At 45.5% G+C, this 25686-nt stretch overlaps 1 protein-coding gene across 3 annotated transcripts in view; it reads right to left on the reverse strand.

Moving 5' to 3' along the window:
- Window positions 1-689: 689 nt before the first annotated feature.
- atp2b1a (ATPase plasma membrane Ca2+ transporting 1a) overlaps window positions 690-25686 on the reverse strand; it is a 30800-nt gene continuing 5803 nt past the window's right edge. Inside the window, exons 2-22 of one of the 3 annotated variants that reach the window (XM_040174867.2) lie at window positions 22729-23207; window positions 16323-16520; window positions 15920-16177; window positions 15622-15747; window positions 14333-14494; window positions 13807-13845; window positions 11866-12021; window positions 11538-11752; window positions 11061-11303; window positions 10710-10951; window positions 9960-10197; window positions 9113-9292; window positions 8941-9028; window positions 8751-8857; window positions 8436-8627; window positions 8018-8231; window positions 7694-7905; window positions 7397-7504; window positions 6708-6896; window positions 5990-6079; window positions 690-3943 (exon numbers count right to left, since the gene is read on the reverse strand). In XM_040174867.2, the coding sequence (XP_040030801.2) occupies window positions 3545-3943; window positions 5990-6079; window positions 6708-6896; window positions 7397-7504; window positions 7694-7905; window positions 8018-8231; window positions 8436-8627; window positions 8751-8857; window positions 8941-9028; window positions 9113-9292; window positions 9960-10197; window positions 10710-10951; window positions 11061-11303; window positions 11538-11752; window positions 11866-12021; window positions 13807-13845; window positions 14333-14494; window positions 15622-15747; window positions 15920-16177; window positions 16323-16520; window positions 22729-22921 (3849 nt within the window). In that variant the 5' untranslated portion in view covers window positions 22922-23207 and the 3' untranslated portion in view covers window positions 690-3544. Of the gene's footprint in view, window positions 3944-5898; window positions 6080-6707; window positions 6897-7396; window positions 7505-7693; window positions 7906-8017; window positions 8232-8435; window positions 8628-8750; window positions 8858-8940; window positions 9029-9112; window positions 9293-9959; window positions 10198-10709; window positions 10952-11060; window positions 11304-11537; window positions 11753-11865; window positions 12022-13806; window positions 13846-14332; window positions 14495-15621; window positions 15748-15919; window positions 16178-16322; window positions 16521-22728; window positions 23208-25686 lie in introns of all 3 variants that reach the window. The other 2 variants (XM_040174869.2, XM_040174868.2) reach the window with 2 other exon arrangements.

Below are 25686 nucleotides of genomic sequence, written 5' to 3' on the forward strand. Positions count from 1 at the left end.
CACAGAACCAGCAGCCTATTAAGAAGAAAAATGAAAAGATCTTACACACAAACATTTGAGATGATTCCAGCCATTTGTATTTGCATTGGATGGAGCGTCTTCCTCCAGCATGTACCAGCCGGTCACACACTCTGCCTCCACCTAGTGGATGGGTCATGGTACTGCACTCATCCAATCGCTTAACTTAAATAATTTAATTGGAATAAAAACACGTACAGTGCCAGTCAAAAGTTTGGACACAAAAATATAGCCGTAGTTCCAGAGACTTACACATATAAGGTTCCTTGTGCGGTGGAGGCGACTGAGGATGGGTTTAATATTTAAGCGTGCATTTCCAGTTCTTTACCTGACTCACCTCTGCAGAGACAGAAAATAACTGGGTCAAACACTCCGTTCAAAGGCTGCATTGTGCAATACTCACTGCCAGCGAGCTCTGAATCCAAACGTTATTGGTACTGCTATAACATGCATTTACAGGTTTTTAATGTGTATTAACAATTATTTGAGTAGTGTTTTACATAGCTAATGGTTAAGATACATTTGGAAATTGTGCAGTTATGCGTAAAAATACGCTTTCTTGCAAGACAATCTTCCTCACTCAGGATTTAGATTTCTTGCAATATCTTTGCCCACCTGTAATGTATAAATCAATAAGTACTGCATGGTAAATGAAAACCATAGCCCTGCAGTTAGGCTAAATACATTTTTTATTTTTAAAAACCATACACATTACTCAACAAGTTTCAAATGTAAATCCAATCACGATATCCATTTAAAATGCTCAAGATAAACAGACATGAAGTACTTTTTATTTCCAAATGTTAAAAGATAAAAAAAAAAAAATCCATAAAACAGATGGAAAAACATTCATCCCCATTACAGGAAGAAGCTACAGAACAAACGCCTCATATGGATTCCGCTCGTCTTTTCAATTATCTCAACTTTGTATGCAAATCGTAGCTGCTGTTTTGTCATCTGTAAAACAAAGTATTTCCTCGCAGGACGTTTTGGTTTTTACATCTCCAACCCCCCCCCCCCCCCCCCCCCCCCCATCTCCCCGTCCACGGCCAAAAGGCTGCAGGAATAATGTGCAGCCTGCTGCCCAAGCCATCCCAAGCGTTTCATTAAGTGTGACAACATACAGACTGAGGGAGGCTTGATCGCTTTTCACGCCATTTGCACCCTGAGATGAATATTCCAGGAACACACATTTTAGTGGCCAAACAACCCCCCCACCCCACCCCCCATATAACGTAATTGGTGTCAAATCATCCAAAATCGGTTTAGTACGATGAAAAGGTATCATCAGTATTGTCATAAAAATACAAAGGTACACTTTATTTTATGATTTGTATCAAAATTATTCTTTCCCAAGGAACGCTCTGAAATAAAGTACCCTGTGCAGATAGATACCAGTGTATGCCTAGTCTTTATTCTTGAAAAATGTCCAATTCTTTAGCGTTTCCAGTACATCAGGTGTCAAAAATATTTTACAAACAAATCAAATGCAGCAACATTTATCCATGATGAAAGAAGTCTTATGGACAGGGTTGGAAAAAAAAAGCCTATTTCCCCCCCAGGTTTTTGATTTCTAAAAAGTGTCAAACTAGAACTTAGGAGTAAAATGAAGTATTCCCTAAGGCATGATCTTAAACGATTGAATGGAATATGAAAATAATTCAATTGCTTTTTTTTTTTTTTCACCAAGACAATAATTGACTATCTATATACACAAAGTCTGAAGTTAAAAGGTTCTTTCTTTTTAGATTCCTTTTTAAATTAAATACTTTTTCTCTGCCTGAGTAAACAAATGTCAATATTGTACATTGGCAAGGGGCTAACGTTTTACTGAGAGAAACCAGAACAGAAATGAAATGCACCAATATGACCAGGGTCCATATTTATCAAGCATCTAGAAAGAGAAACTCTTTCCCAACTGGCCCAGAAGGATGAGAATGAGGCTTAATTGGTCCTACGTTTAGCAGTAGGAGTAACAGTGTTTATTCTGTGAGGAGTTACCTGCATGTGGAAAACAAAGGGACAAAGCATCGCCTAGATCGTTATTGTAGCCAAGGCACATTCAAGATGAGTCTATATCAACTTGTTGTTGAAAAATAAATAGGCGCACCGGGCTGATTGAAGCGTTACTTTAAACTCAAAATGTGGTTATGAGGAAAAAAAAAAAAAAAAAAAGCGACAAACTTGAAGTCATTTTTGTGTTTTTGTGAGCTTTGGCAAAAACAAATTGTGTCAACATGCAGAAAAAAACCCAATACACCAGCGAGTGCTTCCCTCGTTTGAATGTGACTAATAAACTACTACAATACGACATTTCATGTTACGTTACAAAGTGTTGTAAAACCACAAAAGGAAAAAAAACGGAAAAAAACCCGACTTCTTCGTCCCGCAGGAGGCTTCGTGAGGGACCAACTCCGAGGTAAGACTTGGTTTCAGCTTGATTCGAGGTGTCAGTCGGTGATGCTTGCTAAATACGGGCCCGGATATGTCGTTAACTCCCTTTAGCGAGCGAACCTTTCAACATGTGGAAATCCTTGAACACAATGTAATGAATGAAAGAGAATCCAGAACTCCAGAAGGTTTTTGTGCACATGAAAACTATCGAAGAAGTAAATATTTATAGCGATGTTAGTGGACAGAGGCCCTACGCGTCTCACCCGGTGGACCCCTTTTCTATACAAGCCTTAGTGTTTATCGGTTTGGCTAGAAGGTTCTACATTTATCTACAAATATATAACAAATAAAACTTGCAGGCAAAAATAGTTAAGTTTCAATAGAAACACCCTTTTCTCCTGAAAATACAGCAGTATCTGAAATAATCCTCTCATTCATTTTTTTTTTTTTCATCTGTCCCAGTTTTCTGCATCAGACATCAGGAAGCTCTTTTGCCTACAAACTGAAAAAAAGTATCTACAAACTTTGTAAACAGACCTGCTTTTTCCAAAAAAAAACCATAAATAACTCAAAATATTAACAGCCAATGGAGCAGAAATAAGTTTTGAATGCGCGAGGGCCAAAGAGATAAATATACAACACCATTCAGATAAAAGAGAAGCTAAAGGTTCTTTCAGAATTCTTACAGACGATCTTCAAGCCAGGAGGACGACCTCCCCTTCTTAATTCAAATAATAATAATAATATTAATAGAATGATAAAAACAGGTCACTTTCAATCCGAGTTTAGAATCACCCCTTGTTTACAGAGAAAAAAAAAAAAAGGACAAACAAACAAAAAATGACCAATGAGGGGAGGGGTGGAGACATGGTCCTCTAACAAGAACCAAAAAGAGAAGCAGACCAAAGCATCCACGCCGAGCCGTACATTCCTCTCAACGTCTGCGGTTCCGTTAGTCCAAAGCTCACGCACCTACCTCCCCCCCTCCCCGAGCCCCCCGCGCCCCCCGCCTCGCTTCTCCCAGTGTTCCTTCCGCTTCGCTTGGGAGCTCCTCGGTGGTGGGTAGAAAAGTATGCTGGGGTGGTGGGCAGGGTGAGGGAGAAGGAAGGGGGGAGGAAGGGGGGGTGTCAGATCAAAGGGAGGTCTCCAGGCTGTGTAGGGGGCTCCCCGGGGCCGAGGGGGTTCCTGACTTAGGGCCCTCCGGGAGGAGGTGGTTGCTGCTGCTCTCCACAGCGTTATTGTTCTGGTTGGGGGAGGCGGAGACGGGCGTGGGCGTGGCCGGGGCGACTGGGGCGGCGGTGATGGTGGGCGAGGGCGGCGTGGGCGTGGTGTTGCGGGGGCTGGCGGAGTTGCGCTTGGTTGGAGCGTCGTCCTCGGCGTCGGTGTCGTCGATGAGGGGAATATGGGGCTCCGAGTCCTCTATCCGGAACTCGGGGTGGTTCATGAAGTTGTGGATGGACGACCGCGACTCGGGCTTCTCCAGCCCCTCATAGAGGGAGATGGAGCTGCGGAATGCATTCACCACCCGGATCTGGAGGGAGGGGGGGGGAAGGGTAGAAGGGACAGGGCGCAGAGCTTTAGTCCCGTGCGGTTCTGAATTTGAACACCGGCGATAACAAAATGAGGCCGCAGGTTTTATTGGGTCAATATTGGGTGAGTTTTTAAGGGCAAAAATCAATCTTTGTGCAGGTGTGCAGTTACAAACGACGAATGTCTGGACTTAAACCTCACAACCACCTGAGAGTTCGTAGCAGTCTCGCTCAAAAGTGTCAACGGGAGAAAAGCGGAGAGGCAAACCGTTTACTTTCACGTCGTGAATCAGTCAGGGTACAAACCAGTGTCAAACCAAAGGCAATGCAGGTTTCTTTTAATTTTTTTTTTTTGTGAGTACAGTAGTAGGTCACAAAACACGTGGTAGATGATGCCCGTGTCCGATTAATCAAAATGCAAGAGGAGACTGAGGCGAGAGGAGTGCTGTTCTTTAGACAAGAACGCATCCAAGAGAGAAGAGAAGGACAGGGGCGGGACACAAGAGTTCTACTTTAGTTGGACATGCTCAGGAAAAAGTGACGAGAGAGAAAGAGAAAGAAAGAGGAGACAGACAGAATGGTCAGTCACGGCTCATGTTTGTGGAGTAAAAACAATAAAAGCTGCGGCAGCCAAGCGTGTCTACATGTCAAAAACAGCACAGAGAGGGAAAAAGTCACAAACGAGACCAGAGACTTTGAACCCATGCAGAGCGTGGCGCTACCTTGTGTTCAATGGGAGTAAACCTTTGAGTATAGCCCATGACACATTTCACAGAATCTAAAGAAGAATACGTGGGGGGGGGGGGAGGGGGTCAGTTGTTTTTCATCGTTTTGGTTTTGCCAGTTTTCACAGAGAGAGAAAAAAAAAAAAAAAAAAAAGCAACCTGAAAGGAGAAGTGAAGAGTTTAGAAGCAAAGCACCCGTCAGGTCAAAGAGATTCACACAGAGACCCAAACATTACTGCCGCGTTGCATATGGTCGGCAATATAGCGGGTGGGGGGGGGGGGGGCAAAAACCACATGGGATCTGCTGCGTCTGGGGAAAGTCCCGCATGTTTACACCCGAGAGCACAGTCATTTATTCCATCGGGCTCTTTTCGCGGCATCTGTTAGACATTTAAACTCCCCTGCTGGTCAGACGGTCCGCCTGGGAAGATCTGAAAGAGAAAAAGAGTCAACAGCCGCGCGGGGCGCCAGGGAGGAAGGGCTCAGCCGAGTGGACGCGCGGGCCGTCGAAAGGAACGACGCACAAACTACGGCTGCTCGTCTCTAGGGCTCCTTTGGCGCCCGCCACCAACGTGGCCGCCCGTCCTCGCACCCTCTTTTCCACCCCCCCCCCCCCCCCCCCCCCCCCCCCCCCACAACAGACTCCCAGAGACAGCCCCAGCTGGAGGAGGAAGAGGTCATTATTCCACCGACACTCCGTCCGGGGGCCAAGGTTTGCCTCTTTATCGTTTTAGGCCGTGATCATGGGCTGATACTCAAAACATTTACCCGACTAGAGAGCAGCGACACAGACCCACGGGTGCTACACAGGCAGCTGCAGACAAACCTGGTTACGGTCAACCCAGAAAACAGCTTTTTCTTGTTGTTGTTGTTTGTTTTTTTCAAATAGGAAGTGCAAAAAAGGTAAAAACGTTTCATTTCTGAGACCGAAGCAGAAGCGGAACAGAAACATGATGACAGAGAAAAACACTGACACTAGAAGCGACCTGGTTACAGGGTACATATACATATATAGATATATATACACACACACACACACACAGCAGGGTTATCAAAGCATTATGCAAGATGTATTTTGGGCAGTAAACAGGAAGGGGGACATTGAAAAGGAGGCGTGAGAGAGTAAAAGTGTCAACGTTACGTGACAATCAGAGTGGAGGAGGAAGATGTTAGAAGAACAGAAGAGATCAAATCAAAAAATTCTCATGCACTAGAGGAGAACACGCACTCACACCCCACAGTGGCAGAAGCGGTGTTGGCGGCAGTGGCAGCAGTGGCAGTAGTAGAAAAGGCTACATGTGTAGGGCTAGAAACATTGGTTACATCGTGCTGTTGCTGGCTGGAGTTGGAGGCCTGCCGCCTTAGAGCCCCCTGAAAGGAAGTTCCACTCTGGAACGCACTCACTACATCCATCTGCAAAGAATCAGACAGCATGACAGGAGAAAGCCCAGAGGGAAATAAAACACAACGCAGCCAGAGGAGAGAAAGAGCGAAGAGAAGGAAGAGAAAAGAAAGAAGAAGAAAAAAAGCACCAGTACGAAAAAAATGTCACTTGGAAATTTAGGCATTATAGTCAAAAGGAGAGAGGGGGGGGGGGGTGTTGCGTTTAAAGGGCATTGATCGGAGGGAGCTCTGACCTCACTTTCAACCTTTTCTCTGCAGAATCTTCCCATGCTTGCAGCTATAGCCCTGCCAATACGCTCTACATTCAGGTGTTCTATGGTGCGTCCCGGCCAACCCAATTCCCTGGCTTCCCATCAGCACCTTCAAACTAGTCCAGTAGCATAGATTGATAGATTCAGCCAGAAATAGGCATCAGAGCCTGCTTTAGCTCAGGAGCGAGAGCAGAAAAATGAGAAGAGGGGCCTTTGCTTCTATGGCACAAGCCGCTCTTGACGAATGCAGAGGGGAGAGAACGACGCGCTGATTTTAAGCTGGAAGAGCAATATAGAGTTAAAAGGGTTTATGGCTTTTGATTCCCTTGGTGTTTTCGGTGTGTCGTGCTCGCTGGTACGCGGTGGGACCGTCGGTGGATTGTTACCTGAGTCTGGATGCGATTGAGGCCTCGGAACCAGAGGATCTGGCCTCGGCGAAGCTCCCGCTCGGCGTGGTCAATCTCCTCGTTGTCCTCCAGCTCGTCCAGCTCCTCGTCTGGGATCTCCTCCTTCTGGGTGCCGTGGCCGGCCGATTTCAAGAACTTTAAGCGGCTGGTGGGTATCGAAGAGATTACCTGAAAGACATCAGGATGCAGGTGAGCCGCACTCATTTATGACCCATGTCCGACAGCCATTTTGCCCAGTCTTCAGACCCCCCCCCCGTAGGATCAGTGCAGGCAATCAGAGCCTAACTATAAATACTGGAAATAAACATTGATTATAAAACGAGTAAATAATATCAACCCTCAACCTCCCATTGTCAGGAATTAAGCAGAAAACAACGTTTTATGCATAATTATATGCATACAAAGAAGAAAATAGATTCCAGAAATGCCTTTGTCATTGCGATAAACGCATTCAGGTGGCTACATGACAACGCGCCATGCAGTATAACTACCATATGAGCCCTTTTGCAATTCAAATGTTGGAGCTAAGGAATGCAACACACTGTATCGTTACACCTGCCACCACTTTTCACCCACTACGACAACTCCAACACAGGGGGGCAGTGTCATACCATATTTCTGTCTCCGGCCAACTGACGGTGAAGCTCAGCAGTATAGTCACATCATACCTGTCCCCATAGTAGAGAGCCAAAGCCTAAGAAAGTGCACCATAGCCACTGGTCTATGGTCAGAGCCACGCAGCTGAACGGCTTCCCACCGAACTGCACTATGACGATCTGGAGGAGCAGGAAGAGAGGCGGAATTAATTAGACAACTCCTTTTTTTAGATCTAACATTTGCAAGGCACACATCTTGGGAGACCGATGATCCTTTTTTTTTTCTTCTTCCTCTCTCCCCCCTCATGTGAGTCACTGAGCACATTCACAGGAATTCAACAAGCCGCAGAACTGTGCACTCTCCTTTACCTGGATAATAAAGGTACCAAAGACAATACTACAGAAGATGAGGTTGTTGAAGATGCCTTCAAAGACATTCCTTTCCCCGTGGATCTTGCGGGCGTTGATCTCGTTGAAAAGCTGCATCAGTACAAAGGTGTTGAAGACAATGGTGTAGTGTTCAGAGGGCGGGGCGTGCAGGGGAGTATTTCTGCCGTTGTCTATATCAAACAATCTCTCTCCTGCAGGGACAATGGGAAAGAGAATGTGTTTTAAACAAACAGACAATTTTCTTCCAGCAAACGCACACAGAGTCCACTGGCTCTGTGTGGCGGAATAACCGGAGCTTCTTACCCGCAAAGAGCAGAGTGAAGATGGTGATTAGCTGGAACACTCCCTGACCCAAAATGTTCTTCATCATGGTGCGGGAGACGAGCGGCTTGTTGCGGCCGTACGGCTTCCTCAGGAGCAGGGCTTCTGTGGGGGGCTCTGTGGCCAGGGCTAGTGAAGCAAAGGTGTCCATGATGAGGTTGACCCATAACATCTGTACTGCTTTCAGCGGAGAGTCCTGGAGGCAGAGAGAGAGACACACACACACACACACACCAAGGTCGTTTGAGGAGAGGATTTTTATGCAAATAGGAAAAATTCACTGCATATTTAAGAGATCTTCAATATGTTGGTAGAGATAACAGGAAGGGCACTTTGGAAGTGAAGAAAACCTTACTAGAAGCCTTTTTTTAATTGTTTTATTGACTTGTTTTGTGCTCACCTGTGTGATGCAGGCGCCTGTAAATGCGACGATGACGGCCACAATATTGACCGTTAACTGAAACTGGAGGAACTTGGAGATGCTGTCGTAGACGTTGCGCCCCCACATGACGGCCTTGACGATGCTGGAGAAATTGTCGTCGGTCAGGATGATGTCGGATGCCTCCTTGGCCACATCGGTGCCGGCGATACCCTGGAGACCAAAAGGGAGGATGAAGAATCGGCCCGCATCTCATTACGACATATTTGGACGGTCATCCTTTTTCGCTAGACCTCGAGTCTGGTTAAGACAAAAGTAAAAACAGAGAGGACTCACCATGGCAAAGCCAACGTCAGCTTTCTTCAGGGCAGGGCCATCATTGGTGCCATCTCCCGTCACTGCTACTACTTGTCTTTGTTCCATCACTGTGCTGTCAATAATACCTGGAAAAGTATGGCATGAATATGCAAAATGCCTTCAAAACAATAAAACTAGTGCAAAACAACATTTCCAGCAACACAACTACCTTTCACTAAGGTGTGTTTGTCCGTGGGGGAGGAGCGGGCCAGGACCCGGAGTTTGGGCCATATCTTGTCAATGCGTTCTTGTTCAATCTGGAAACGAGACAAAACCTGAGTAGAATCCCGATGGAAAACCTTCAACAAATCTCCGGAGTGCAGCGTTTCGCCGAGGCCCACCTCTCCCTTTTCATTTCGTATCCTTCGGTTGAACTCCTTGCCATCCATGCAGATGAAGTCATCTCCAGGCAGTAGGATGCCACACTTGGTGGCGATGGCTCGTGCAGTGTTGATGTTGTCCCCAGTCACCATCCGCACTGTGATTCCAGCACGCTGGCATTTCTTGATGGCGTCTGGGACCTGAAGGAAAGCGAAGACAGGTTTTGCATATCAGTGGGGATATTCAAATGAGAAAGTTCAGGTTGTGTGACGTGGTCATTCGTACAGCTTTAATCTCGATACATTTGTTCAGGTTGGGATTTATATGGGGACTGTATGCTGGAGGACGATGCGCTTATCGGCCCCTTCAAAAACACAGGCAATCGATTCCAGCAAACAAGTCAGGTATATGATACCTGCTCATCACACAGTGGCAGAAAGCAATGAGTGACAGAACATGAAAGTTGAGCCTCAAGCAACAGTAACGCATCAGTTCTGATTCAAACATCAATATCATAGTGCTTGTATTGGTTCAGTGTGCCACAGGGGAGTCACTTCTCCCCTTTAAAGTGGGCTGATGCAGCATTGCCTGTCATTCACTTTGGTTCCCAACAGAGCAGTGGAGCACGCTAACCCATTAAGGCTCCCTGTGTATTTCTTCAACAGTGCTTGTCGGATAGTAAAATAGCTTCGGAAACCCCATCAGCTGTTCCGTTAATGGCGCTCGCTTCCGTGAAATTAATCAATGATACTCACTCGCTTTCAGTGAACCCGCAGAGCAGGTCGTTTTTTTTCCCCCCATTGTGAGCGGTTCCCCTGATTACACGCGATTCAATTCAGTCAATGAAATTATCCGCTCGCCACTGACCTCGGGCCTGACGGGGTCTTCGATGCCCACCACGCTGAGACAGGTCAGTCCTGTGAGGATGTCGTTTTCGTTGTCCCAGTCGGGCTCGCCCTCGGAGACGGGGAAATCTCTGTACGCCAGGCAGATGGTCCTCAGGCCCTCGGAGGCCATGGGCTCGATCACTTTCTTGACCATGTCATCCCTGTCCCGGGGGCGGAACACCTTGGCCTCGCCGCTTGCGGTGAGGATTTTAGAGCACCTGGCAGGTGAGACAGGGATATTAATATACCATATCAACACACACACACACACACAAGTGTGGAGGGATGAGTTCAAAGAATACCCAGAGGAATGAGAAATACGGACGAAGGAGGAGATCGGTGCAGAATCCTAAGAAAATAATTGAGGTGACAGCGGGGAAGACAGAGCGTATGTGAGCTGCGGTAATATGAGGTCACCCTAAGCCCTCTGTGGGTTAAAAAGAAGGACGCTTGGTTAAGAGGCTTACAGCGTTGTTACCGGCTCATTCTCCCTGCGCTTGTTTTTTAAGTCGCAAAATAAGGGGCTTGGGTGGGATGCACTTGAACTGGCCCCCGGACCACTTCCCACATACCGAAGAGAAATAATCAATGGAATACCCTCCTCATTCTGGAAAACTACTGTATGTGGACAGAAGTGATCAAAATCCAGGTGATCACGGATGTACACACAAGCCACACAACATGTCACACGATGATACATTAAATCAGAGATTCAAGAATGTTCTTGTACTTTTTTAGGAGGATTTCTGAGGCCCCTTTGCTGAACATGCGGTAGCTGCCGTCAGCCATCTTCAGCACGGTGCTCATCGACTTGCGGACCGAGTTGAAGGTGTACACCTTGTACAGTTTCTCTTCGGGGATCTCGTTGCGCACGGCGTGGTAGTCGCGCTTCAGGTCGGTTGAAAAGCCAAGCAAGGCACATTCGGTCTTGTTGCCCACTTGCCGCGGCAGGCCGCCTTCTTTCTCTGGTGACTGAAGTAAAAAAAAAAAAAATTTTAGACAGGTGGGAAGACAGTAAGACGAGGCGATGTTCACGATGGAACACAAATTAGAGGCGAGTTGCTTTCCTCGGGCCACCTACCATGATGTTAGTAGTGTAGGCGCAGTTGACTGCGATGCCCAGGATCAGAATGTCTAAAATGGAGGCGGGGATGGCCTCTGGGTCAGGGACCTTCTTGTAGTGCTTTTCAGCGATGAAGGCCTGCACCACGGTCATGCGGTTCATGGTGAGCGTGCCGGTCTTGTCAGAGCAGATGGCGGTGGCGTTGCCCATGGTCTCGCAGGCATCCAAGTGACGTACCAGGTTGTTGTCTTTCATCATTTTCTGTGGGAATATAAAAACAATAAAATCAATTCGGTATTACAAAACAGTGATGACAATGAATAGTCCCTTGACTGGAGGAAGCCCACTGTTGGGTACCGACTGCAGCATATGGGATCATAGCTTGACTCGGTTAGCCAAGTCTCCTTGTCTTAACAGCCCGGCCGGCTGGTTGTAATAGGCTGACAGGTAAGCTGGTCAGCATTGGCCACAAGTCACTTGGCTAGGAGACTTTACCTTGACAGAGTACGCCAGGGAGATTGTCACAGCAAGCGGGAGGCCTTCAGGAACAGCCACCACCAGGACGGTGACGCCAATGATGAAGAACTTCACAAAGAACTGAATGTAAATGGGCGTGCAGTCCTTGACCCAGGGCAGATTCTGGATCCAGAAGGTGTCCACGACAAACAGCACCACCAGGATGATGACTGTGATGGCCGACATAACCAGTCCTGAGGGGAACGGGAAAAAAAAGAAAAGAAAAAAAAAGGACGATCAATCATATTAACATAATTTACTAGGGTTATTCCATTGGATAAAACTCATTCTGCCCCCCCCAACTCACCCGCTTTGCCAATCTGCACGGCTAGTTTGGTCAGTTTGCCCTGAAGAACCGACTTCTCCTTCTTCGGAGGGCCGGTTTTCTTCTTCTCCTCCGCGTCGCCTCCCTCGTCGCTGTTCAGTGGCTGCATTTCCATCGCGGCCCCGTCCATCGCTTTAGCTTCAGCAGGGAACGACAGGAAGGTGTTTAACGAAAGCACCCGACAGTTGCAGTCACAGTAAGCTGCGACGTTTCAGTGGCATCTAGTGTTGTACGCAGTTTTAATGCATAACATTCGATTTTCATTTTCATATTCAAAACAGATTCCAGGATAGCAGTAGCTTGTAGTTTTAACAAATCAGCATAACCGAAAGAAAAAAAAACAAGAGCTTACAGCCTTCAATCCGACACCGCATGAAGCCAATTTAGATTCGCTTATTTGCTTATATTTATAAGACCTGAATTAAAATCGTTGGTGTTGCAACAGGAAACGAATGCACCGAACATGGTCAAAAAACAAATTGAAGTTCTGAAAAAAAAGGCACAATAAAGCAGTATATTTCCAGGAAAGCCCTCCAAGAGTAAAAGATGTCACAGCACTCAAGATATCGGCGTTTCTCCCCCCCCCTTTTATCTGAGGGGACTTGGAAATGTCACTTTAATTATGTTTGCAGTGATTTGACTGGAGTAATTACACGAAAAACTAAAATGTGTAATTACACTGCCACCTTGGAGATTTAGGGTAGAACAGGTTAACTAGCTGGTAGCATTGGGAACTATGAGAGGAATCACCTCCTCTGACAAGCTAAACACAGCAGTCGTTGCCAGTTAAATTCCCATAAATCCCTCTCATCTCGTTCTCAACATCCCACTGGACCCCCCCACCCTCCATCCCTCGCGTGCAGAACCGACGGGAATCCCATAACCATATCTAACCAGGTAACCGTGGCAACACAAAGCCTCTAGTGGCAAAGGAGAGACAGCTGACAGTCCAGTGTCGTGTCCCTTGCTACAATAAAACCATTAGCTTGAGCGCTGCAGAACAACTGACACTTGTCCATCTCTTGCTGAAATGATTCCTTTTTGGGTGTCATTCCTGGATTTTGATTTATTTATTTAATTTTTTTTTTTTTAACGAGCACAAGCAGCACATGTCCCAGTTAGTCAATGCTGAAAGCTCTATTCACCACGTTGGCGAACAGCTGCATGGTATTGTGCGCGAATGTATGTAGCAGGAAGAGGTAGGGAATTAACACTGGGCTACTGCAGCTGCTGTGGACTGCGGCTTGCTCTGCTCTTACATGGCCTGTGTAATCTCAGTCTAAAGGATTACTGTTGATTCCTGGCAGGCAGAGGGAATCTGTGCACCGGGGACTCACGCCAGCGTTGTGGTCACAGACCCGAGCACAACTGATCAGAGAGTCCCGGCGGGACTACAAGCCCGGCTAGCTGGCTGAGTTGCCACTAAACAGCCTCATTACCGTTGCAGCCAGTCTGAAATTGTGCAAGTCTTACAGTTTGACTCTGAATAGTTCAGATTGGGGCATCAATAGAAATCAAATTGTTGGGGGCCCGAGGGAGAGAGATGGGTGGGAAAGCAGATGTTCTGGCTGCAGAATTGCTGCATGGCTTTAATCTCCTCATCACTAATCGCTATAACTGGATTCAGTAGCACCTGCTGCTCAAAGCGCAATGTGCCAGGCAAGGACGAGAAAAGGGGAGATAGAGACAGAAGGGAGGGGCAGACAGTGTCAGTCAGACAATGGACAGGAAAGTACAGCCAGTCCAAATAAACTGACGTGAAAAAACGTGCATCAAACCGCTGCAGCCAAATTTAGGCTTTGACATATCGCCAGTTCCTTTTAAACGAGAGGCAGTCATCTATAAAAAAGGTAACTGCTAAGCTATAAGGCAGTTGTATAGGAGACTGTGTGTGTGCGCACGCACATGTAAAAAGCAACTTACCTTTCTTACGATTTTCCATGGATTCCTCTAACTTCTTGTCTGTGGAAAATTGCAACATCAGTTCTAGTACTTAAAAAAAAAAAAAAAAGTTGGTGGACAATATAAACAGTAACTAATATGAACCACTACAAACCGTATGCATGTACATCGTGTGGATAATTATTTCAGTTCATAGCAATAATTCACTGCTGGGATTGTACAACAAAGTATACAATAATACTCAAGAGTTTTTTAGACTAAGGATTAATCCAGAAGAAAATCGTCACGTTAACACATGAATATGATTAATGATTATTAAATCTGCTGCTGCCCCTAATGTGTGTAAGTCATCAAACCTGTGTTAACAGTGGCCATGCTACTACGTCAGTACTACTATTTACTGCACAAGCTCACTGCTTTCAATATTTAAAATAAAAAAGTATCAATGGAACATGTGGACTCTTTATGCAAAATGCAGATGCAAATTGTAGAAAATGAAAAACTCCATGCGGACATGCAAGCAACAGAACAAGGAGAGGAAACAAACTTTTTCTTTGTTTTTTCTTCTCCTCCTTTTCCTTCTTCTTCTCCTCTTCATCTTCTTCATCATCCTCAGCGGTGCCGAGCAAAGTGAATATAATTCCAGTTTGAGAGTTGACACCCACAGCAGTGACCAACATTTTCCCTGAGCCTTCCATGACATGGGTGCCTTTGGACAGAGGAGGAAAATCAAATGTAAGTTATAGATAATTTGTTGCTTTGACCTTCTCATATCGATTCAAACCAAATCATAAGATTTGACATTTGGTTTGGCCAGACTTACAAGAGGGTTACTGAGATACATAGAGGATGAAATAGGTTTTAAAATGTAGGAAATAAAACACAAACGTGCAGAATGGTGCGCTTGATAAGAATAAAAAAAGTCACGGATGCAAATATCCTCCAAACATTTAATCAAAGGCCTTTAATCAAAAGCCAATTGTCTGGGTGAATTAATGGGAATCAGAGAGGCTCGAAGAGCTTTTCTCCAGAGATCTCTTCTCTGCGTCCCTCTCAAAACAACAGGAAAGTCTCATCGATTTATACAGAAAAGGCAAACAACAGAAGAGAAAACAAGCTTAAATCGGAGGAAAGGAAGAGGTGAAAACAGAGCAAGAGACTGAAAAGTACAAAGCATTTAAAAGTTCTCTCGTGCCTCTTAATAAGAGGAAGCCTTCCTTTCATTCGTCTTGAGGGAAATCAAAATTAAGCGTTCACACACACACACACACACACACACACACACACACACACACACACACACACACACACACACACACACACACACACACACACACACACACACACACACACACACACACACACACACACACACAGAGAGAAGAATACACTCCTCCCTTCTCAGATGTGGCAGCAGAGAGCCTGACGAACCAAACAAGAAGCGTTTCTGCAGAATCAAGCGAGGCTTTGTGCACGTGGACTCTCCACACAGCGGAAACTGGATCTATTACATCTGGGGAGTTTTGGCAGCTGATTGAACAGCAAGGAGCAGGACAGGGGCCGCGTATAACTTTCAGTTCTAATCAGCAAATGAACATTGCACCCTTGAATATACATAGACTTATTTCTAAAAGCAAAATCATAGCAGGAGTTCTGGCTACTGAGGATTCTTGTTTTCTTTCAATATGCATTGAAGCAAATTATTTTCAGAATCAATAAAACGCTTTTATAATTCATCATTTTTGTTGAAGCTGAGAAATGTCATTGTCAAGATGGTACTGTGAAAAGACCTCACTGACGTGTATAATACAGGCCTGCTTCGAGGTTTCAACTTACCCGATAACATCATTGGATCTTTTTCATGCGTTTTCTTGACATGGTCCGACTCTCCTGTGAGGGAGCTCTCATCAATCTTAAGATCGTTGCCTTGGATCAGGACTCCGTCAGCAGGCAAAAGGTCACCTGAAAGCACACGCAGAAGACGCATCTTTAAATTGGGAAGGAACAATAAAAAAAAAAAATATTATTCAACTTGAATAAACCTCGGGTTACACGGAATTGATCCTAAGCATTCGCCATACGTTCCTTCCGCCAAAGAAACGTGACATCCACACGAATCGCTTTCTCCTCTCACCGTATTTTATTTGTGCGACGTCGCCGACCACGATCTCCGCCACGGGAATCTGGATAACTTGCCCCCCGCGGACGACAGTGAACTTCTGCTCCTGCTCAATGCGGCTCTGTAGGCCCCTGAACTGCTTCTCTTTACTCCAGTCGTTGAACGCGGTCACCAGCACGACGCAGATGACGGACAGGAGGATGGCGGCACCCTCGATCCAGCCTGCTTCCGACTCGTTTTCATCCTCCACGCCGCCGGCAGCCCTCCCGCAGTCTGCAGAGGGACGAGGGGGGGGGGGGGGGGGGGGGGGCGCTCTTTATGCCAGTTCACATGACTTCCATGTCCCAAATATTCAAATAGATTCTCAACAAACCGTGACAATACAAAGATAAGGGAATTGTAATGAAGTGTTGCTTACGTTCTCTTTCGGCATCTGGAGGTCTATAAAGAGAAAGGCCTAGTGAAACTACGGCTGCCACTTCTAGGATGATTAGTGTGACGTCCTGCAGCGCCTCCCACACTAACTGTAAGAAAGTTTTGGGCTTTTTGGGCGGTATTAAATTTTGCCCAAACACCGTTTTCCGCTTCTCAATGTCTCCAGGTTGTCCACTGAGACCTACGGAGGGGGAAAAAGAAAGAGGACAAAATGATTAGATGTTAAAACAAAGCCTTTTTAGACTTTAATCTCAGACATCATAGATGAAATATTCACATCCAAAAGGAAAGCGGACCTAAAATGTAAGTTAGTCAGTGTTATTCTCGTCACTGGGCCTCCAAAAACATTATCCCCCAGAAAGAATCAGCATTTATTTTCTGACTGTGGAGGCGACTGGACAACAATGACACACATTCTATGTGTGTGCGCCAAATATTTGGCTCTGTTGGGTGTGCAAAAAAAAAAAAAACCTGAACCGGGGTCACGTCTAATCCCACAAACCCTTTCTTTTTTCTTTTTTTGAAATACAATGAGCGACTGACGCGGGAGGTCGATTCAGCTTTAGACCCGCGGGGTTGGTTACGTACACTACTCTGCCGTCCTGTTGTAGTCGTCTCTCTGACTCATTGCACGTGGGCTCGGCCGGACGCTCGGTCACGCATGTGCACCGCGAGCAGTCTGCAGCAGACCATTGAAATGCCGGCACAGTCATATATTCAAAAGGGCCTTCTCGCATTTGATGATGCATGACAGTTTTGTTTTTTCTTCCCTAGTTCTATTCACGCCGACTGCCTGCACGCGTGTGTGTGAATTTGTGTGTGTAGACTGGGGTGGAGCTGTGTGTGTGTGTGGCAGAGAGAAGGTGGAGCAGAATTGAGGAGGGCCGGTGGAAGGGAGACTGTGTGAAATTGCTACGGACGGGGGATCGGCGGAGAGGTGCACGGCCCGATACGCATTCACAGCGACTAGAAGTACAATGCAAATCATGACAGCACATTTGGGTAATGAGTCTGTGCGATGAGAACAGCCCGGGGAGCGAGGCGCATTGTCTAACTGCTAAACAGACGATTCTTCATCCGAAACGGGGGTGGGTGAGGGAAGGGGTGGGGGGGGGGGGCATGGGGGCAGCGAGCGATAAAGAGAATCTCTTGTCATTTTTCGAGGCAAGGTTATCCGGTTCCATCTTCTCCAATGTGAAGCCTGGCTGCAGTTTTTTGTCTCACCCACACACGTGATAGTGGCGAATATACAAGAATATCTTAGAACAAGTTGAATAAAACCAGCAGCGTGAATACATGTCCTTGTGGGCCGCGGTCGTTAAAGAATAAAACAAGTAAACACGACCAGAAGCTTTAGAGGAATCATCAGCCCCAGACTGCAGTTAGATAATTGCAAAGGGAGAAAGAAACGTGCCCGAAAATGTTTTAGTGAAGAACTCCTCATTCAAAAGTAGGCTTTGTATTTTGTATCAAATACTGTCCGGATTTTTCTTCCTTCCTTTCACTTCAATAGTGTGCAATATTAGAACACTAAAACAACTTTTATTGGCTGGATATTATTCTCGAATATAATGTATGGGTATTTCCTGATATCCATCCCAGGAAACCATTACTTCCAGATTCTTGTCGTGTAAACATTTTTACAGCTTTCTGACACGGAGTGAAATTTCCAGCCCCATCATCTGCCATCACACTGAAGTAAATGTGTATTTTGGGAGTGATAAATCAATTTTAAAGCCATGGTTCCATAACAAATCCAGCTATTTATGCTTAAGAGTCACTATTCAAATTGACCTTGACCAATCCCTTCATCAAAGATAGTTACACTAGTTTCCCATTCCAAATTAATCAATAGATCAATGTAACGACCAAGAAAATCAGCATGCAAATTGTTAATAAAATGCAGAGATTGAACAACATCATCATAAGTAAATGTTTTGTTGTGTATTATCTAATTCAATTAAAACATGGGTTTCATTCTGCATTTCCTATTGCTACTTCGGTAATGAAGAATAATCCGTACTTAAGTGACATTAAAACCTGACACAAACACATACTTTTCTAATGGCGTGTGTGTGTGTGTGTGTGTGTGTGTGTGTGTGTGTGTGGGGGGGGGGGGGGGCGTCAATGACTCACCAGCACATAAAACGGCCGTGGATGTTTATCTTTCACCATCCGCTTCGATTCTCCACGCCTCTAATGAAGCCACGCTGACAGCTAATCACCCGCTCAGCGTTACAGCGCGTTTTACCTTTTCATCAGCGCACTGAACACAAGCGACGCTCAGCGACTTCCCCCCCATTGGATACGGCAACAGCAAACAGGTCGACCGTGGCCCCTCGCATCACTTTCGCGACCCACGCTGCGTCTCGAAGTCGAGCCGCTAATCATTAACCGTTTAATTTGGACGCTCGTCCCCGGCTGACCCCGTCAACTCGGACTACAGCGAGTTGTTTTCACAGGTGAACCCTGCACTCGTCCTTCTTCCTCGTGGCAGGAGTTTAGAAAACTTTAAACTTAACCAGATCCTGGATGGGAACTACAAGTAGGACAAGAATGACAGCTAAAAAGTGCGCTCTACTTTTCATTCCCACTTCAAACAGTCCCCCCGGAAGGGAGTTGTGATATTTATGTAAAGTGTGCTTCCGAGTCCTATAAAAGCAAAAAAAGGCAGTGAGCCAAATCAAAGAAATTGTTAGTTCACCTCAGAACTTGTTTGTGTGCGCTTTGCCATTATTATCTGGGAGGTAAACGAGACAAAGACGTTCACGTCGCTGAAAGGTTAGCCCCAAATCTGGGTATGTTAATATGATATCATGCTCATCAGAGCCGGATAATTGGATTACGGGATTCCCATAATAGCTGCTCTAGATATAGTATTACTTTTATCGTATGAAGAGCAGATTATTAGGTTTTACACAAAAGGTACATCTGGGTAGCAATTGAATCAAAGAGAAAGCCTCTTTGGAAAAGCTTCTTTTCTTACCAAGTGCAAATGAGCAGCGCTTTGCTCAACAAATGAGACTTTGTCACCCTCATCACCATAGCGGGATCGTTTTACCTCCAGAAGTGGTGTTAAATCAATATTACTGTGCAATTTAAATTATACGTGTGCGTTTCGCTGCATTGCAACCTACTCTGGTGTTCTCGCAGGACCACTGAATGAGACCAAGCTCAGCTGGGACAAATGAAACATCTCAAAGCTTTGTAAGAGAGAACATGGCCAAATACTCAAAAGTCTGAACTGAAGGTTCTAAAGATCACCATAACGAATCCAACATCACTGGTGAAAGTAAGACGCTTAAGAACATCTGTAATGACTCCTGCAGGCATCTTTCTCGGTCATTTCTGGGCATCTACAGCCCAGCTCTTAAGCATCAACTGGTTTGGGCACCGGAAAGGAATCATCTCCAAGCCTAAATACAGACATCTGGGTACACTTTGGAGTACAATACTATGACCCTGAGCGGGGATATTAAATCCTGAGAAAATGTGGTAAAAAGGATGGGAATTCTATTACAAATCTCCAGTGATCTAGTATTACAAATAGCTGGTGTGAGGGAGGGGGGGGGGGGGGTCACACGAGACAAATAAAACACTAAATGAAAAAGAATGAAAATCACAACCGATTCAGCAGAGGCCTCAGATTCCCCCACTGATCGAGACCTTGAATAAGTAGGAGCCACACAGCGGCGTCGCTCCCTCGACGTGGGCCTCGTCGTTGAAAAGCATTTCTACACTTTTCCATATCGCGACTCAACGGAGCCTTTTTTCCTCCGACCCTCCCTGCACGGTAAACAGCAGTGTCTTTCAGTCTCCATACACAGAGTACGTAACGCAGGCTTCCAGTTCAAATGTGTCATCCCCAGGCCCGGGCCACGGTAACCCTGGTGACAAACCAATGGTGTCATTTTTCGTGTGCATGTCTGACGATGCTCGTACGAGAGCCACAGAGATGATTGTACAGTCATTTAACAGAAACTAGTAGCAGTCGCCGTGACGAGTGAATATATATTTGACGTGGTGCGGTTCCCCCTTTAAATGATTTATATCACTGACTAAGAAGACCACAGACAAACGGGAGACTTTGCTGGAACACATTTCGCCCCGTTATCTTACTTGGAAAGAAAAGGAAGCGTCTGCATGCTCAGAGGAAGTGAACAAATAACACCAGGCCACCTGCGGGAGCCTCAGGTATTGGTGAGCTCTCTCTTGCCACCACACAAGGGATCCTCACCGCTATGGAAACGGGATGTGTTTTCAGAAGCGCAGCGCACTTGAGAAGGAGGGCAAACGTTCGAAACACAAGGTTGGGTCAAATCGATTCAAAACTCCTCGTCTTGTCATCCTCCAGCAGTTTAAATAAAGGGCACTAAAAGCCCCCCCCCCCCCCCCCCAAAAAAAAAGAAGATAAGCTTAACGAAACAAAAAAACAACATTTGTGATGTGTTCCACCTGTGACTAAAGGCCTTCTGGCCGTTATTGTGTTATTCTACAGCGGCGGGTTTGCGTTAATGGCTCACATTTGTCAAACAGTCAAGGGGTAATATTTGATTAAGAATAAGATCATTACCACAATTCAGAAAGCGCAATGTGCATAATTAGGTATTTTCAAAATCAGAGTCCTGGTATGTTAATGATCAAAATGAATAATGAATCACAGCGAGATCTTAAGATCTTTAGATACCAGGCCTTATAGGGGCGGCGTGGAGAATCACAGCAGCAACAGAGGACCTCAGTCAAACTTTGATGGAGGAGAAAATCGAGCTTGGAAATGTGCAGGATTAGCAAAGGATCGGTTTTAGGATGTTTGTGAAACGACTAACAAATTAGAAATCCCCTTTCAATTGTCAAGCTTCTGTAATCTTAAACGATGGCTTAATTGTGAAGGCTAATGAGGAATGAGCCGATTGAAACCGGAAGTGGCTCCGTCCCAAGTGGAGCGGCACCTTCTGCGAGGGCAAACGAAGTGAACGCAGTTGTAAATAACCAGGGAAAATTACTAAAACTGTTTGGCCTTTGTAAAGTAAAAGTCTATTTTAAATCAAATGATTTGTTCCGTTAGAGAATCCAGAAATAATCTAATATTCTCCTTGACTCAAACCGTGTTTGATGATCTGGAGATGGTAAATACGGACTGCGCAGAATAAAGATTGTGAAGCTGCGGCCGGGATTGAAAGTAGTTTGAAATTCCATGTTTGCGGTATTATCTACTCAATACCGTGCTAAGACTTTAAAAGTCTTTGTGCTGTAAATCTAAATGTCGAAAGAGCTGATGAGCCTCAACCATACACATCCTTTTATATTTTTGTAGAGCGCTCGTCTGAGCAGGGACGGATAAGTACACTCGTGCATAAAAATGAAACAAGCAATGTCCCTCGTGTGACAGGACTCTGCGTTACTACACGCGTGTTTGGACAGATCACTCTTCCTCTCGGCTTCCAAATTTCGACATGGGAGATTTCCCTTCAGTAGGGGTTTACCGGCCTTTTAAACAAGACTACCAAAGCCTATTGGGGCAATTAATGCTTTCTTTTTGATATGATGCGGCCCAGGAAGCGTTTTGCTAGCGTTGAGACACTGCATACAGAGGACTACTGCTGCTGCTGCTGCTGCAGTGAATATGCGGTGCCGTTTTAATCTGGGATCAAACAGAAAATCCCCTCCAATAAGAGTTCAGTCAAGGTCATTCTGGCGATTAGGCAGCCGGTCTATAGAGGTGCAACTGAGACAGAAATAAAGAATGGCAGAAAGGGGTAAATATATATATATATATATATTTATATTAAAAAAGAGAGGGGCTGACTAACACCACTGCTTAAGCCGGGTTCACCAGCAACTTAACTAGTACTTTTTTTTTTCCCTTCAACTCGCTGCTATCTTCAAAGTGAAGAAGATCTTGGTGGCGTGCGAGCGACGGCGAGGAAGCAGAGGAGACGTTCAAAAGATGAACCCGCTCCTTCCCCAACATCTCAAGAGTCATTACTAACCAGCCTCTCGCTTTGTCCGCCACATGTGGGACATTGACCTGCCTGCAGCCTGGTGCTGTGCCCAGGCAGACAGCTGGTCTGTCTGAAGCACACACACGGACACAGAGGTGAAAACTGAAAGGGGGGGGGGGGGACATGTCCACGGGGCCTTGAAATAGAGCAGGTCAGAGCCAGCCTGCCCGGCCACCTGTCTGGCATATGAGTTTTCCAAGGAAGTGATGTCAAGGTATCCACAGTGTGGATCACGGAGGGCAATGACACGCCTCCCAAACTATGTGTGCGCCACACGAGCATTCCAACGGCGCTCGCTACTGGCGCCGCTGCGAAAAACATCCTGTATTTCATCCAATCAAGCCACAGTTGTGAGATTGTGTGTAAGGGGGGGAAAAATTACTATACCGTCTACGGGCGACGTTTTTAACCGGTTGCAGAGTCCGTGAACATCCTCGTAAGAATCCCCAATCAGGCCTATCGCCTCTGCGCCTCTCAGTTCCATAAGGGAGCGCAGTTCTTTGAGCGTGCAGCCAAACTCTCCGTCGTGGTTGGCCTCCGCCATGGAGTTCTTCACCCCGCTGTACGAGTTGTTCGCCATCGTCTCGCCTCTCTTAAAGCGTCGCTGCTTTCGGCTCGGCGGCGGGTTTTCAAAAAGTGGGAAGGGGGTGGGGAAGAAAAAACAAAAATTGTTCTCCTGGAAAAGCTTAGATCCTCAAGAGAGCAAAAGCAGTGGTAGTTCCCATTCAGAGGCAGCTGGAGTCATTCGGCAGGTAGCAGGGCTGGGATATTACAAAACAGGCCATTCCCCTTGGAGAGCCGACTTCCTAGTCTTTCATGGTGACCGAGGATCACCCACAGAGGCGGAGATCACCATGAACGCAGATCTGAAAGAGAAGATCAAACACACCAAGAGAACAAAAGAAGTGTCATTAGTATTAGCCGCGTTATTTAGTGCATTTCCCCAATGCATCAAGTCCTGTCACACTGACGGGCTCAGGACTGGCCACTCAGAACAGTTTTTCTGAAATGTCTCATGACACACTCGAAGGGATTATGCATCATATCTTTACATTTTCCTAACAGCCGTGTTCCCACTAACCACACGACAACAATGCTGTACTTTTAAGAGGCCTGAAATGTAACCAAAGTCATTTTTGTCTACGTACTTTTACAACCTTTGTTTTACAATAAATGTATTTATTGTACAGTTCTATTATTTCCCTTTATTCTACAGAACACAAGCACAGCCAATTTCGTTGACGTTTTTTTCTCTACTCCTGCATAGGAAGAAACGCACATACCGAGACAAGACCACTTGGCTGCAGAGACGATTAGCAAAGTCACTTTCGCCGCCTACAGCTTTTGGAAAGATATTTTTATTAGCTGTACTTGAGTAATAAAACTCTAATTTAGTCATCTGGACAACACTTATCAGGTGAGGTGCACTCTGCTCTCAGCACGTGGGCATGAGCGTGCAGTAATCAGTGTGCTAGGAGCGGTTCTTTTCTGCAAAGAAAATTATACTGTACTCCTTCTACAATGTTCATCTCCTGTCGATAAAAAACGCAGTTTCTCACACAGCAAACAGCACCTCAGATTTTAATTGACTACTGTGATTACATTTGCTTGATAATGATAAAAACGACAATACAAATAAATGTCAAAGAGATTTACTCATTTCTGTTTGGCTGTAGAAAATGTGTTTTCTAGTGCCACACTTTTTATTTAGGCACAGGCCACATGTTGAATACTGCATTCAGATTGGTCAATTAGAGCATTGCAGGGTCTTATTTCTGCACGCAAGGAGATCAGTGTTTCCCCAAGATTTATTCCCAACCTTTTCATTAATAATGCTTTATTAATAATTTGCATCTCCAGTACAAAAAGCAAAGCCTTTTGATGAACACCAAGAAGAATATATCAAAATACTCCGTCCTGTCAAACATCATACAGAACGTAGGCTATTAAAATCAAATTAAAATGTCCCCATCCACCAAAGGCCACCAGCTGCCCTGCAGTGTAACTGGTGGTGACCAAGTGACTGATTACTCAGGAAAAGCCTTCAGTTTAATCTAATTAAGACTATCTGTGGCATCAGGGAGCTCTATGGTCCTCTACAGGGGAAAGTCCATTGTAATGAGAGGCTGCCTGTCCATTCAGCTTTAATCAACCAACACAATGAGGCGGAATCATTCACGTCCACCGTGTTGATAGGAATTTGAGGCGGAGCAGCTCGGCCAGAAGCCGAAACATAGAGCTATGGGAACAATAAAACTACAACGGATGGAGGCGGGGAAGTGGCAATATGTCGAGAGAGCAATAGATTCTACTTTAAACCACCGGACGTGAACATGGGCTGTACTTTCGGGAAGAAAAACTATATTTCGCGCTGCCACGGTCACCTGGACTCAGCCATGTGATCCATGAAATTAAAAATGAAGAGGCTTTAACCACTTCCTGCATTTACGGCTGTCACAAATACCAAAAGATGTTTCAGAGAACACGATGCTTCGGTCTTTGCACCAAACAGTTCACTTCAAAACATGCAACTCCCAACTAACACCCCAAACGCTAAATGTGTCAGAACTCAAAACTGGGACACAGAAGGAGAGAAAATGTTGCTTTTATCATTGCTCAGTGCACAAACGAATGCTTGCAGCTTATTCCATTGAGTTTCTTGGAAACTATTCAGTCACATGTTGAGATGCTATTTGGAGCCATCTGCCATGGAAAACGGGACACAATTTATTATTTATTACACAGCAATAGGGTGATGAGGGGCCACGTGTATCACTGAGGTGGGAGACATCACGGCAATCTCTAATTTGAAGAGAAAATACTTCTTTACCTCTTGTGCTGACCACCAGTTTAAGGGGGGGGGGGGGGGGGGGGGGGGGGCGGGTATGCATGTCGACACCTTGCCTTCATCCATTCACTGCAACTTGTTATGCAGGTTAGACATATTGGCGCACCTGTTATTCCATTGCAATAGGTTTCAAATTCTGGAGTCGGTTTGTTACGCAACATCTTCATGCTGCCCAATGACTAAGAAGACAAGTGCCCCATGACTTGGAGTGGAGACTCATCCATACATCACACAGCTCAACACTGGGTCACGTTCTGTCCCACATAAAGTCTTTTGTAAAATGAACAGTAAGATTACATAAAGGCCCTTTCAATGGCAGTGCAGCGCTCTGAATCCTATTTTCAACATATTCCTGGCTCTTTCAAATTAAATTAGAAAAAACATCCCCAGTAGAAAACTGTAAAAAAGAAAATAACGCCTTTTGCCCAATAACACATCCTAACCTTTCACATCCAAAAACAAGGGTTTTTTTGTGTTACCATGGCTTTGAGCTCCTT

This window comes from Gasterosteus aculeatus, chromosome 4, assembly GCF_964276395.1.
Source record: "Gasterosteus aculeatus chromosome 4, fGasAcu3.hap1.1, whole genome shotgun sequence".
Taxonomy (NCBI): Eukaryota; Metazoa; Chordata; class Actinopteri; order Perciformes; family Gasterosteidae; genus Gasterosteus; species Gasterosteus aculeatus.